The sequence below is a fragment of the Rhineura floridana genome, chromosome 19 (assembly GCF_030035675.1).
Source record: "Rhineura floridana isolate rRhiFlo1 chromosome 19, rRhiFlo1.hap2, whole genome shotgun sequence".
NCBI classification, from domain to species: Eukaryota; Metazoa; Chordata; class Lepidosauria; order Squamata; family Rhineuridae; genus Rhineura; species Rhineura floridana.
Window position 1 is genome coordinate 3501821 of NC_084498.1, and position 15703 is coordinate 3517523.

The following is a 15703-nucleotide window of genomic DNA, read 5'->3' on the forward strand; positions in this document are numbered from 1 at the left end:
CACAGTTTGTGCTGAGAGTATTGCAGCTGCATAACAGGGAAACCTGGAGAGGGAGTAGGGTATGGGTAGAGAGAGCAACATTTATGGGGGATTTCACTAGTAATTTTGTAAATTTCTCCTCGTTATTAGAAATTGCACTTGCTCAGCCATCCCACCTCTTAAGATTTAGTTTTGAAATAACCACACAAAAAAATGAAATGGACTGCCTTCAAGTTGATCCCGACCTATGGCGACCCTATGAATTGGGTTTTCATGGTAAGCGTTATTCAGAGGTGGTTTTCCATTGCCTTCCTCTGAGGCTGAGAGGCGATGATGGGCCCAAGGTCACCCAGTGAGCTTCATGGCTGTGTGGGGATTCGAACCCTGGTCTTCCAGGTCGTAGTCCAACACCCTAACCACTACACCACACTGGCTCTTGCAACCACATAAAGGTGGCATTTAATCAATTGAAACAATTATATTAGAGTGACTTCACATGCAAAATGATTTTACCTGCACTCAAAAAAAGTAATGCACAAATGCATCATGTTTGAAATGCCCCTTTTGAGGGGAGGTGATTTGGCTTTCCTAAGAAGGGCTTTGGGATAGAGCTCTGTATTTCTTTATTTATTTCATTTATATACCGCCCTTCCTCCCAGCAGGAGCCCAGTGCGGCAAACAAAAGCACTAAAAACACTAAAACATCATAAAAACAGACTTTAGAATACATTAAAACAAAACTTTAAAAACATTTTTTTTTAAAAAAAAGCTTTGAAGACACCTTAAAAAAACGTTAAAAAACATTATTTAAAAAAAAAAGGTTTAAAAATATATTAAAAAATCAATTCCAACACAGAAGCAGACTAGGATAGGCCTCAACTTAAAAGGCTTGTTGAAAGAGGAAGGTGTATTAGTTCCCTCATTTGCTAAGGTATTAGTGATTCTGTTGAAGCAGCGAAAATGTTGCGGGGGGGCCTTTTGAGTGCCAAACCTTTCCTTTTGCTTGCCCTCTCCTTCTGCAGTGAATGTAGATAGCTTCAGTATTATGCTAGTGTGGGATGACTTCATTTCTGACCAGTGGATGTTCTTGTGAAGCTGCTGTGAAAGTACAGGTCCTGCCTTGCCTATCTTATCATGATGATAAAATAAATACATCAGTGACTCACCACAGACCAGGAAGCCAGAGCAAGAAGGGTGTTGCTGCAATTAGCAGTACCTGTCAAGTGGGTGTGTGATGGGAAGTAGGAGAACCAAACAAGCACAGTCCCTGCAGGGCTTTGGGTATTGCAACGCTACAGGACTGGATAGCACCATTTCCACTCCCCATCCCAAAATGAATTTTTCAATATTGAACAAACCTGGAGGGAAAATAAATGAAAATACTTGGGCTGCAGTCGTGTGCACACTCACCTGGCTGCAAGCCCTGCTGAAAGCAATGGGAATTAACTTCTGACTAGACTTGTATAGGATTCTACTGTTAGTCTCTCATGTAACTTGTAATAGGTAAATGCTTCTGGATGAATGATAGACATTGTAGACATCAGCCCCAAACCATGGAAATACTCCTGGATACAGTATGGGCATATCTACACTACAAATCTCTATTGGTTTTAAGCTGGTTTAGTTGCCATGACTCCCTCCCCTTCTCTTGTAAAGAATTGTGGGAATTGTGAATGTTGAGTCAAGGTGCTGAGAATTCTTCTTGAGATCTGTGACTATTGTTCCTCTAAATAAAGCCCTGCTTTTCCAAGGAGGCTTTGGCATGACCTCTTCGTCCCTCATACCTTACAATAACAAGCCATAAGTATGTGTAACTGAAATAACTCCCTCTTTTTCCTCTCTTTCTCCTCATCTCCTGTACAGTGTAAATTGCACTTTGTGAAGGTCAATGCATGGAGGAGAGGTCCCTATCATAAGTCAATAATAATGCTAATATTATGCTAATATTAAACTTATTTAATCTGTAGTGGTAACATGCCTGTTGAGTCTCTGCCTTAAGATAGGATGGTGTGTACCTCAGGCATCCATTCCGAAGAGATGCTTGTCAATGGTTGCATTCAGACATCACAAGAAACCATGGTTAATGGTTTACTGTAACCATGCAAATTGCTCCTGCTTTGGTCCTCCCCTAGTGGGAGCAACAAGCCATGATTCCTGGCTTAGTGTTACATCTGAACCAAGGATAGTACTTTGTTTTGCTCCAATCAAGCCATGATAGGGAGCCATAGTTTGTGTTTGGCTTATAAATCATGGTTGGTTGGTTTGATGTAACATGAGCCAGGAACCGTGGTTTGTTGCTCCTGTTAGCAGGTCTGTGGAGTCGGTACACCAAACCTTCAACTCCGACTCCTCTATTTTTCTACTGTCCGACTCCGACTCCACCCAAAATTGCTTCTTGTCAATCAAAATTTATTTGGAAGTCGGAGTCGGTACATTTCTACCAACTCCGACTCCTCCCAAAATTGCTTCCGACTCCACCCAAAATTGCTTCCGACTCCACCCAAAATTGCTCCCAACTCCAACTCCACAGCCCTGCCTGTTAGTGGAAGAGTGAAGCAGGAGCCATCTGCACATTCAGGGCAAACTATTCACCATGGTTTGCTGTGACACATGAGTTGGGCCAGCCTGTCTTTCTGAAAACCTCCAAGGAAGGCAGTTCCACAGACTCCGTGGTCACCTTGTTTAAACTGCAGCAAAGTGATGCCTAAGGAGGAAAACGTCAGGCAGTGTACAGAGATTTTTAATGGGAGCCCTTTTCTGATTTACTATCTTCTTTTTTAACTACCTTTGCTGTTGATAAAGGCTTTTTCTTTTCTTTTGGTGCTAACGAGCCATCTGCTCTGCTACTTGCAAAAATATAAATATCCCACTAATGTAGCTTCTAAAAACACATCACCGCTGGATTGCTTAAAATTCTTGGATTAAGATAGATGGAGTCTTTCACCTTTGGATCACTGCCTTGAACTCTGTTCAGGTCACTACTAAATGAATGTCATTACAATTTGGCAGCTGTTTGGCCTGTCCAGAACCAGCTGGTAGTCTCCCTGTAATTCCCAGATGGAGAGACGTCTATACATCAGACACCCTGTCTCCATGATCTGTGCCCTTCTTATCAGTCTCTGCCGAAAGACCATAGTCTGGCAATCCTTATCCTCCATAGGACATGGTCTTAGTAGGTTTAAGAAGCTTTTGCCGATGCGGTTTCTTCTGTAGTTTGGAGAGCTGACTCCATTGTAGTCAGCCTGGGAGCTTTAATACATTTCACTGTTTAGAGTTAATGTTACAATCTCTGTGTGTAATATCTACATAAAGATTTCAGACTTGGATCAAAGCTAGCTACAAGGCAGAGCATTTCAGAAGCTTTGTTGCTTCCACCGCATTTTTACCAATACTATCTAGAACTTGACAGAACTAGAAAGCATTTTCTTTTATTTGTAATGCATGTGACCTTTTGCATTTCTGTCCTCCTTTTTCTGCCTTTAACAAAATGTTTTCCTTTGTTGATTCACATTCTTCTTAACTATCGATGTGCAAGCCGTTACCTTGTCCGCTCATAAACTTTACAAAAATAGGTTACCTCAAAGGTTATCTTTGTTGGATATATGCCTGCAGCACAGTTGAGTCTGAAAAACCAAAATCTGTGTGTCACGCACACTTCCTTAACCCTTGTTTGCAAGCAGATTTGTGTGTAATGGCTTACACCTAAGTGAGGTGTGAAAGACGCAGCATTTGATTAGATGGTTTTGTAACCATTGTTTTCCGCTCAGGGCTTTGTGCTTAAGCAGTTTTTTGTCCTTGCTTGTAGTTTTGTGAATTCCTAGTAGGGGAAGGATGTTCCCAGTAATTTTCAGTAGGGTTGGTATTCTGGTGAATTTGACAGGTCAGATATTGTCTGTTGACCTCGTGTTGTTCAACTGTGATCAAATATTCCATTCTGATTATACTCTAAGAACCTTACTTAACATTTACGTTACAATAATTCAGTACAATGCTTTGCTTCTGTTGTGTCACAATAAGTTAATTAATTGTAATTAGCATAAGTATCAATCCTGTTGAAGATTGTTTTTTCATTGTTCTGATAAAGTTAAAGCTTTTCAAATGAAAAAATGGCCTGCCTTCAAGTCTATTCCGACTTATGGTGACCCTATGAACAGGGTTTTCATGGTAAGCGGTATTCAGAGGTGGTTTACCATTGCTTTCCTCTGAGGCTGAGAGGCAGTGACTGGCCCAAGATCACCCAGTGAGCTTCATGGCTGTGTGGGGATTCGAACCCTGGCCTCCCAGGTCATAGTCCAACACCTTAACCACTTGACCATATTTGACCATACAACTGACCATTCTTTGGAGGGACTGGTCAAATGTCTAAGCATAGTCCTTGGTGGTGGTTTTGGAGAGTACAATTTTTGGCAGTGTTTCTGAAGAGATTTTTGCCAGTCATGTTGACAGGATTGGACCTCCTCCTTTTTTGTTCTAAAGCATCCACACAATTTGTCAGCATGAAAATGTTGGTCTGTATATTTTCCCTATTTAATCCAGATATTCCATTTCTGGGGAAATTCTGATACATAGAAAAAAAAAGCCTCATTGCCAACCATCCATTTGTGACGTTAAGCCCCCAACTGGAAGCACCCTAAATGGAGGAATCTGAGTAACACTCGCCCATGCCAGTTTTGTGAATTTCCTGTTTTCTTCTTCTGCAGAAACAATGAGACGAGTGGTACGACAGAGCAAGTTTCGGCACGTCTTTGGTCAAGCGGTGAAAAATGACCAGTGTTATGATGACATTAGAGTTTCCCGTGTTACGTGGGATAGTTCTTTTTGTGCAGTCAATCCGAAATTCGTTGCAATAATAATAGAGGCTAGTGGTGGCGGCGCATTCCTGGTTCTCCCTTTACACAAGGTAAGTGTGGTATTTGAAACAATAATATAACATGACCTTGTAGCTTCACTCTGCCCAGTTATTACAGTATTTTATTTTTTCTTCAGAATAAGAAAAGTCTAGTAAGTGGAAACGCTGGTAATTTGACTACTAGAATTCAGTGCTGTTGCTATTGGCAATGCATTCAGTACAGTCACTTTGTATCTAACTAGCATCAGCCCGATTGCTGATTTCAGGAAAAGAATAAGCACTCTCTTCCTTTGGAGAGGGATACCTCTTGGTTTTCTTAAGTTAATGGCTCCTGTCCATGGCATGTTGGATTTGAAATAGCATTAACCCTTTTGTAGAAATGCGTTAGTCGTAGATTCATTATTTTTCTCCACTACAAAAGGTGAGAGTAGCCCTGTCAACATAGCCATCATTGTGCAGTGGACACAGGTGTGGGGAAGTGGGATTGTGCCGGCAAGCTTCAACCTCTAGCTTTGTGTGACCGTAAGAGGAATGGAGGAAGCTGTCCTGTACTGAGTATGAGCTCTGGTCCATCTAGCTAAGTATTGTCTGACGGGCTGGCAGTGGTTGTCCAGGTTTTCAGGCATGGGATGCTCCCAGCCCCACCTGGAGATGCTGAGGATTGAATCTGGTACCTTCTTACATGCACGCCGTGTGCTCTGCCACTGAGCTGTGGCCCTTTTCGCATGTTCATGTGTAGCCTTATCAGTGCAATCCTTGTATTTTCTTTGCATATGGAGTCAGAATTCAGAACCTGTAGGTGTCTAGAAAGCAAAAGGCTCTGACCGTATTTTGTATAGTTGTATTCTGCCTTTTGATTGAATTGTTTTCAAGGTGGTGTACCACAGATTTCAAAAACAGTCACATGACCGTGTGCCCACCCAAAACCCAGTAGTAGCTGGGAGTCCTCTGGCATAGGTTGTGCTTCATTTTGGTGCTCTGGGCTCGGGGCAGTTGGCAATTAAGAACATGAGAAGAGCCTGTCAGATTAGGCCAGTGGCCCATCCAGTCCAGCATCCTCTTGTCACAGTGGCCAGCCAGATGTTCACAGGAGGCCTGCAAGCCAGACCTGAGCACAACAGCACTGTCCCCTCCTACAGTTTCCATCAGCTGATACTCAGAAGCATGCCGCCTCCAGTCATGGAAGCAGAGTATAGCCATTGTGGCCAGTAGCTATTGATAGCCTTATCCTCCATGAATTTGTCTAAACCTCTTTTTAAAACCATCCAAGTTGGTGGCCTTCACTGCCTCTTCAGTGTGTCCTTTTTGTAGGAAGCATTCTGCTGATTCTCTGACCAATGGGGCCAGACTGATCTACCCCTTGACATGATGATCTCCCTGGGAGGCAGGGGGCACAACTTCCCAGGGCTCCTTGTCCCTTTGGCTAGTGGCAAATGTGTGCTTCCTTCCTGTCAGTTCTGTAGGCTCAGGGTAACTCTAGAACTGCAGTAAAATGTTGCAGTGTGAAGGATTCCTGTTCAGGTTTCCAGTCACTCCTTTTCGTCTGCCCCCGCCAAACATTCGGTTTTCTGTGCCCACGGAGCATGCTTGGTTCTCATTGGATTGTTTTTGTGTCTTCACCTGTAGCTCTTTCTCCTATGGATTTTTCATACTTTTACAAACCTCCCAAGCATTTTGAAGCCTCCCTGTAGAGCATGGATAATGCTGTTTTGGCTACTTAATGACTTGCAGCCTGAAAATTGAAATTGAAAATGAAAATGAGGGAATGATTGATAATCAGAAGTATCAGTTAGATAAGTTCAGTGTCTTTTTTAAAAAAGGGCTTGCAAGATAATGAAAAACTAGCCCTGAACCAGCATTCCTATTCATTCTCTGATTAATATATCTATGCAGTACACACTAGAGTTTCATTAGCAAAAATTGGACAGGTCTCTCCAAGGAACTTATAATTTAAAATAAACAAGAGGGTAGGTGGGAGAGTGGGAGACAAGAGTAGTGAGAATGAGTTGTGAGGAAAGAGGGAATACCCAAATACCACGGACTAGTGCTAGGATGGTTGGGTGTTCTTTGCTCACACAAGATGAGAACCAAATCCACTCTGGTTTTTATCAGTAGCCCCCCATATCTCTGTAAAGAGTAATAAAACCAGATGTCCTCACAGCCCCATCCACCCCTGCTCTCCTCCTTGCAGATATCCAGGTTTCTTCTAATATCTAACAGGGCGCCAAGGTTAGGTTTCCTTGCTTGCGTGAAGCAAAGATGCCAAGCAACACTTACAGGGCGTCTCTCCTGCAGCAAGGTATTGCACTGTACATCAGTGCAGACAAAACGAATTCAGGCGTCCCTCATTTTCCTGAATTTACCCGTTCTGATCCCAGCCTGGCAGACTTCCTTCCGTCCGTGTGGGTGCTCTTAAACCCTTTAAAAAAAATGTTGAGGGTCCTGCTGGTCATGTGCCAGGGATCATTCCTTGCTTCCATTGGCTGTTGCTATCTCGAGCAGATATGGCATGTTTCGGTAGCATTGTGCATAGATGCGCAAATCTCTTGACATTGAGTGGGGCTGTCACGGCCAAGGAACATGATGGGGAGGAGCTCCGCAGAGCCCCTGCCTCAAAAATATGCTGTGAAGGGTTCTGTAATGTTTCTGATACTGAACCCGGGCAGCGGAGAGCCAGGTGCATCAGGTGCTGCAGTGACAGACAAGACAGCAGCCTGACCTTGCATGTCCCCCTCCTCCTTCCACATGATACACATTGAACTCCTCTTTTATTTTACCATAAATTGCGCTTGTAATGAGCGCAGTCCTGCTCTAGAAGGTCTTACAATATACTTGCAAGGTGGGTGTTTTCACCCAAGCTTTGTGGCCCTGATGCTGCCTTGGCTGATGAGGGTCTATTTTCCACTCCCATTTTTTTTTAAAAAAAGGTGAGCTGCTTATTCTTTGCGTTCTGTGTGCGCGCTCCCCTTCAGCCCTGCCTCCGCAGCAGCTGCTGCAGCATTTCCACTGATACGCCTAACAGCAGCCGCCTAACAGCAGCCGTCACTGCGGAGCTCTGACAGTGGTTTTTACCATATATGGCCATTATAGCTCTTTGGGTTGGGAGACGTCCTGAGTAATTTGCACCCTTTGCTTTGATTGGCCGCTTTGAGCTCGGAGGATGGTGGGATAGGATCTCTGCTGTAAAAAGGGAGAGGCTGCTTTGAGTCAAGTGGAAAGGGTGGCTTAACTCTTTGCTACCTGGATTTTGTCATCCTTGCATCTGCCAGCTGAATTCAGCCTGGCAGTCTCTCTCTCTAAGTGTGTGTGTGAGTGGGAGGTTTAAATAATTCTCATACGGTTATCTGGGGAGACCTACATACCATGTGCAACTCTTGGCAGCGCTGCCCATTATGTGCTGTGTATGGGATTAAAAAGCAGTGCTGTTAAAGCATCTCTGCTTGATTCTTGGCTTGGAACCCTTTACGCGAAGGGATGTGCTGCATGCCAGGGATGACACAAAGCGCCACACTTGGGCTTCAAGACATCACTAAATTGTTTTGCTTTTTTAAAAAATTGCAGAGCATTTTAGAAGTCTGTGTTTTGGGGGGGGCAACCTTGGGTAAAAAGTGAATTTGGGGAAATAAATACCTTGAGGGTAAACTCCAAGATTGCATAGTGTTGAGATAGTGCTGAGAGTCCATCTTCTTCCCCGCCCCCAAAATGGGTGGAACAATGGTATTTGTGGAGACTTCAAGCCAGTGACAATATCTCAGTACCAACAAAAGTAAAATGCTGCCTTAAGAGGAGCTGCAAGTGCCTGAGAGCAACCCTGTTCTCCTTGTGCTGCCTGCTTTCCCCACAGCAGAGGGCAGTGGCCCCAGGTGGGTTGCCAAGCTCTGCCGAGATCAGCCATGTACCAGCAGGCACTGGGCTTTCTGTAGAGTAGGAGTTCTTCATGTTTGCAAGCCTTCATGTTGACCATGGTCTTCTATGAACAAGATAAAACTTTGGGGGGGGGGAATGCTGTGTCATTCTTTGTGACTCTTTGTAAGCTTGACTTAGAGGCTTAAACTTTTGTCCTGTTAAGCCAGATGTTGTGAATAAAACTGGGAAGTTCCTTGCATTTTTCCTTTCCGCCACACGGCCTTTTATGCAAGGGGACAACTACTTTTAGAGTGTGTGTGTGTGTGACTAGTTCATTTTGAGTTCTCGTTGGGCAATGCTGCAGGAATTGGGTAGAGGCACGTTGAAAACCCAGAAGCCCTTTCTGTCTGGCGGTCTAGTTCAAATACAAATAGCAACTGAGGTGGTTAGCTTTTGGGCCGCACCATTTCAGAGTTCATGGAGAGATTTCTCCAGGAAGAAAATTCCCTGACCAAAAGATGTTGGGGAGGCGAGAAGAATGTTTAATTTCCTGTATGTGGAGAATTAGTTTATATACAAAAGCTTTCACTTGCATGCTGGCATGGTATGTCCTGCTTGTGGGCTTCTCATAGCGATCTGGTTAGCCACCGTTAATAGATCAGCTCCAGCAACTGATATTCTGTGGTATCCTTCCTCTGAATGTCAGGTGCTCAGGAGCAACAGCGGGGTGGCTGTTGCCTTCGTGTCCTGCTTCCGGGCTTCCCAGAGACATTTGGATGGCTGATTTTGGAAGTAGGATACCTGGCTAGACTTACCTTTGGACGGATCTAGCAGGGCTCTGCTTTTGTGCAAGGCCTGGCTCTCACTGGAGGTAAATCTGTTCCTTAACTATGGGAAAACTTGCAGTTGGCCATTCAGATGCCTCTGGGATGTCCACAAGCAGAAGGCAATAGCCATACCATTGTTGCTTTCCAGCAACTGCTGTTCAGAATAAGAATGCCATTGAATACCTCTTGCTGGAGGGCAAAAAGCTGTTGCCTTCATGCTCTGCTTCTGTGCTTCATGGATGCACCTGGAAGGTCTATATTTTGTTTCTGGGAAAAACTTAGCGGTTGAGTGGTACACGTCTTGAAGCTGGATGTTCCTGGACATGCTGCTTTTGTGTACGCTCGTGTTGATTTGTCCAGAATTTCTCACTTGCTGGACTAAAAGGGATTGTGAGTGCTCTCTCCTTCCTGCCTTGAATTTTCTTCTGTAAATCCAGACTCCCCTGCCCTTTGGTTTCTGGGCCAATTTCTTCTTAAATTATTAACTTGCATATGCTTGCATAGGATTTTGTCTCTGGACTGTTAGGGGCCGAAGTAAGGAACTGGGTTCTGGGTCCAGCCATTGTCTCTTGTGTTGCTGTGTTACAGCTATGTGCTGTCAAGTACAATAGGTTCACTCGCTTCAAGGCACAGGTGGGAAACTGGATCCAGCCAGCAGGCCAGATCCTTATTATGCCCCCACCCCACCCCGGTGGGCCAACTTTGACAGGTGGACAGGACCACTCTCTTCCCTCTAGCACAGGCTTTCCCAACCAGTGTGCCTCCAGATGTTGTTGGACCACAATTCCCATCTTTCCTGACCATTGGCAATGCTGGCTGAGGCTGATGGGAGTTGTGGTCCAACAACATCTGGAGGCACACTGGTTGGGAAAGGCTGCTCTAGCACTTTGAATGCAAACTGCTTTTTCTTTCTTTCTTTATTATTTATTACTAGTATTTATTAGTTGCTTTTTTCAACAACAGAACTCAAAGCAACTTACAAAAAGGAAGCAAGAACACAATAATTGAAATAGCTTACAACAAAAACAATTACAAAACAATTTCAAGCAAAATAATACAACCATAATAGAAAAAATAACAAATAGCAAATATTACAGCAACACAAAAACTATTTCCACACTATAAGTATAACATAACATATTATAGGAGGCCGCATTACACGTCTAATCAATATTGCAAGAGTAAAAGAAAATTAAAGCAGTTTCAAAATTAAAGCAGTTTCTTTTTCTTTCCAGTTGTTTGTTGGGGCTTCAAGTGTGCCAGGGTTCAAGCACCAACAATCAGCTGATTGTCAGGGCTTGCAGAGAGTGCTGCCTTTGAAACCCCAGCAGAGGGCTTTGTAGGTGTTGCTGAGCGGCAGTGCCTGCAACCCCCCTTTTTGCCCTAGCCGCCCGCAACTTTACCTGCTCCACACTGGACGTCAGAGATGATTTAGGGCAGGTGGGTGGGGCTTGGCCAAAATAGCCTGGCAGGACTAATTAGACCAGTGGCCTGGAGGTTCCTCAACCCTGCTCCAAGGAATTTCAGACAGCCCTTACCATTGATGTCCAAAACATTTTCCTTTAAGGAACAGTAAATGGTGTTTTTTTATTATTTAAAGAAAAAAAATGAAGACTAAAAAAAAAAAGATGCACTTGCATCCTTAATTTCTGGCAGTGTTTATGCTTTTGTGAGAACGTGGGGCTTCTTTCCTCTTTTGTGCCCAAACACTTCTTCTCTGCACTTCTTGCCTAAAACTCAATTCGGATTCTATTCTGTTGCGGTTTGTGTTGCCCCTACCCAAAAGCTAGCATTGAAAAGGGAAGGGTTCTGTGACAGAAAAAACCCATAGGTTGTACTGGGAGTTGCTCTTTCCTGCCCTTCAAATGTCCCTTCTGGCAGTCTGTAAGGCATAAGGTGTTGCATCTCACTACTTGACAGAGATTATTTATTTATTTATTTATTTATGTATTGCATTCATTAATCGCCTATCTGGCTGGCCATCAGCCACTCTAGGCGATGTACAAAGCAAAATGATACAGAAATGATACAGAATCTAAAAAACGAAACAATAAAATAATACCTAACCAGCATTAAGAATAACATAATACAACCAAACAAAACAATAAGGACAAGGAATCTTCCATGATCTTCTTCCCATCTTCTTCTCCAGGTGACCTCAAGGCTAAGTGCGCACTTTGCCTCAGGCAGCCCCTCTTCTTTATATACCTGGAGCAGGGAAGACACAGGATGGCAGAGTTGTGGAGTAATTGGAGCAAGTGGCCACAGCTGCAACAGCATACAGAGTCTGGCAAACACAGCATTCTTCCACACACATTGGAAGATTGGCAAATGTCAGGGAATATCTCTGCAGTTTGCGTCTGTATAATCTGTGTGAAACCTCAGGCCCTTCCCCTCAATCTTTCCTGTGCCTAATTCCTTTGGGACCATCCCTTTTTGAACTTACGTGTGTCTGTCCACCAGAAGCTTTTACAGCAGATCCCTTGATGCTCCTCCAGGGGTTTAGGTAGAGAGCGCTAACAGAAGTGCATTGCTAACGTTTCTGCTGTTGAGGGGCTGTCAGCACTTCTGCTTATAAAGCTTGCCTATCAAAATGTTGGTTTTAGTTTGAAACTTGGCGTATAAATTTGAAGCCTGGGAGCAAAAATCCTCCTTGTTTTTTGGAAGTGGTAGTACTTATTTTGCTGGGAAAAAGACCAGAATCAGAAACTGCATTTCTTGCTTGCTCCTTGCAGCCGAACTTCCACCAGCCAAATATGTTGTGCTTCTGCTGAGAGAAGTGTGGAAGAAACTGCAAGTGCTGGGTTACTTTAGAGTGTTAGGTTTGTAAGAGAGAGGCAAGAGGAACTGTTTCTGCCAGCCTGTGGGCATTGTGCATGGAATGAGGCTGTCATTAATTGGGCAGGCCATCAGCCAATAGATGGGCAATCTACCAACTTTGAATTATCACTGGAACATCATGTTTCTTGTTCTTTGCCTTCCCTCGTATGTTTATGAAGAATTTGGTGTGAAGGTGAAGTCTTGGAAATTCAGTCCTAGCATCTGAGTATCCAGTTTTGTGATGCAAGCCAATTTAGCAGAAATTATTAGCATCCCATTCTTTTCTGATCTCTCTAAATCCAGCTCATCCTTTCATTTTATATTTAAATTTGGGTGGGTAGTGACTTTCCCTTAGTTGTTAGAAACGTTGTACTTTTTAGTAATAACTCCTCAGCTTTTTTCCTAAAGTAAGCCTTCCCCCCTCCCCATTCCGGGGAAAGGGGGACCTCTTATGCCAACAAAGCTCTCATAATCACTGTGCATATATCACCCGTGACCAACTGATGTGAAAGGAATGACAGCCAATATAGCTGCAGAAGAAGAGCCATTGGAAACAACTTTTGGAGCCAACCAGGTGTTTAGAAGGGATTTAAAAACGGAGATGTTAGCAGAAAAACCTTCCCCATGCTCAGTTTTGTTTGTATGTTTGCACAAAACCCATTTTGTATATGTTTATACAAAAAGCATTTCTAAACCACTTAATATTTAAAAACCTCTAAGTGGTATACAAAAATACAACGTAAAGCAATAGAACAATATCATAAAACAGAGATACAACATAAAAAGCAGCATTATAAAAACAAAAATTCAATAATAACAGGGTCCAGTCTTATGGGTTAGGGAAAGCGATATGTCTTTGCAAGACATTTGCATAACTGATGGATGATGCTTCGCATATGGTAGGGGGAGGGCCTTCCAGAGAGCAGCCCCAGGGGTTCAGGAGTGCTAAAAAAGGCTGCTGCACTTCCCCTTGTTTGCATCAGAAATACAAGCTCGATTTTCTTCTAGATTTTGGTATTCTCTCCCCTCCCCTCCCCACACCTCAGGATACAGTAGTGGCAACAAACTGCTGTTCAATTGTTGAAATGTAGCATCTGTGCCAAGTACTGGATTTCCTGCTCTGGCAAGCAGTTGGCAGTCTGGTTTGCTCTGTCTGTGTCTGACTGTCACAGCTAATTTTGCGGTGGATTTCTGTGCATTACCATAGATTTTCCAGGACAGATATTCCATGGAAACTACTGCAGTTACAGAGCCCTTTGTGCTTGTACCTAGCACTTATCTCTCTTCAGCTCTAAGCACTTGGCACTTAGCGATGAAGTCATTCAGCTGCTGCATTTCTGGGCTTCCCTATGGATTGAGATACAAACCTTGTTACTGCCACAGAGCTGCACAGGCTTGATGAGACTCCATGTTTCCCAAAAACCTTGAGGCATAACTTTAAGTTATGCCTGATAACAAATAGCACGGCTTTCAAGCTTGTTTCTTGTCGAGCATGGCTGAGCACGGCTTCATCCTTTCAAATAAACGGGAGCATATGGGGAAGCCCACTTGGAGAATTGTGTTATGTCCATTTACTCCAACGGGGCCTGCGTGCTAGAGGAGTTACCTGTTGAATTGCAACCTGTGGTCAACTGATCAGAGGAAGTTAGCTTCATGGGGAAAGCATGGCAAATCTTTGTTTTACTCTCCACTTTTGTTTCTATTGTTTTAAGAACTGGTCCCCTCGAAGCAGGGCCCCCACATTGTAAGTGTGATGCTGCTTGGAAAATGGAGAACTGCAAATTGGATATTCTCCAAAGTACGTATGGGACATGAGTGTAAGAGGTGTTCTTTGCAGCCAGCCTACTCCTCTTCAAGGCTTGCAAAGCGCTTGTCTCATACAGAACTATTTGCCAGAGGGGTCCCCCCATTACTATCAATATGACTCCCAACAGTGTTAAACGCTTATCATGGCCCTGCTCTGGGCAGTATGCTTTTGGTTCCAAACCCCACCTTCATCTGTTCATCATGTTACCACCCTCTTCCCACACTCTTGCAGTCCCATAGGAGCTGATGAAAAGACGTGTGCTTCCATATGTACATTTCCTTCCTTCCACATTTGTCACCCTGACACCCCCTCTCTGTGTTTGCTTATCAACATCCTGAGTCTTCTCGCCACTGTTGCAGCGTAACCAGCTTGGGGACTTTGACTGAACTTTGGCCATCATCTAATACGCTGTTCACATTCACACCAGTTGCTTTGATAGAACTTGAAATTTGCTATCTCTGATCTCCCTTGAAGGTATTCTGTGAGTTCTAGTGGGAGATACAAGCTTCGTGCCCCAGGACATCTGAAATGGCTACATGGAAGTCTTTTGGTGATGACTGTGTTACCATAATCCCCCTTTGAGGAATGACACCGTTTCCTTATCTGAAGTAGGGTTAGTCATGGAGAGCCTGGCTAGCTTGCTGGGTGACTAATGGTCATTTGTCACAGTCTGAGTGCAGTCTTCACTTAAGCCCAGCGCCTGGGGTATGAACCATCTGGTGTTGGTAGATGTGGGTGCTGCATAGATGCAGCAGTTCTTGTTAAAAGATAAGCAGCGTCTGAGCTTTTGTACCTTGTGGGTGAAGAGTGCCAGGCCTTAGAGGAGGAACAGCGTCTGTCTGAAAGAGAGAGCTTAGTTTGCATTTCAAACCCGTTCTTTGTAATCTGGTTTCCTTCCTCTGCCCCCTTCTCCAGCGCACACATGCCACTTCCTTATTTTCAGCTGTGGTGATAACAAAAATTCCCGAGGAAGTATCTTTTCTACACTAAATTATCTAAGAAGTATCCTTTTCCGATCAGCTGCCTCTTCTTAGCAGAGAGACAGGGTCAGTCATGGTGAAAAACTGCACTGCTTTTTCAGCCCATGCTGTTAGGAGTTTTACACAGAAATCTGTTTTGGCCTCTGTGACTTCATTAGGTGACCTTATCTGGTATATTTTGAGCCCTGTAACTGAAAGAGTTTGTGTAAAAAGCTTCCTATTCCTCACTTTTACCTGGGGTGTTTCCTCAACACACCTGGGGTGTGTTTTTGTGTGTATTTGCCATAAATCTGTATGTTGTTGCATTCTCTATATTAGTGTTTGTTGGTCATCTCTAAATGTTAATGGATTTTTAATGATGGGATTGAGTGTTGCTTTAGGACTGCACCAAGTTTATTTTAAGTCATGCATCAACACTTAATCTGCACTATAACAATCCTAACACTTACTTAACAGGTTTTATACTGTCAGTTTTCAGCACAGTATTCCGTACATCTAATTTTTAGGATCTGTTCTTGTACTTCTGATGCTCATTTTCTGTCTTAGTTCTATTGACATCCATATTGATTGCTCTAAAGTGACAGTTTTACTTTTA

At 43.6% G+C, this 15703-nt stretch overlaps 1 protein-coding gene across 2 annotated transcripts in view; it reads left to right on the top strand.

Annotated features, from left to right (window-relative positions):
• The window catches only part of CORO1C (coronin 1C), an 83701-nt gene that overhangs the window by 36802 nt on the left and 31196 nt on the right, over positions 1-15703 (top strand). For both annotated transcript variants that reach the window (XM_061602396.1, XM_061602398.1), the window contains exon 2: positions 4680-4879. In XM_061602396.1, coding sequence (XP_061458380.1) covers positions 4680-4879 — 200 coding nt within the window. The remainder of the gene's footprint in view (positions 1-4679; positions 4880-15703) is intronic.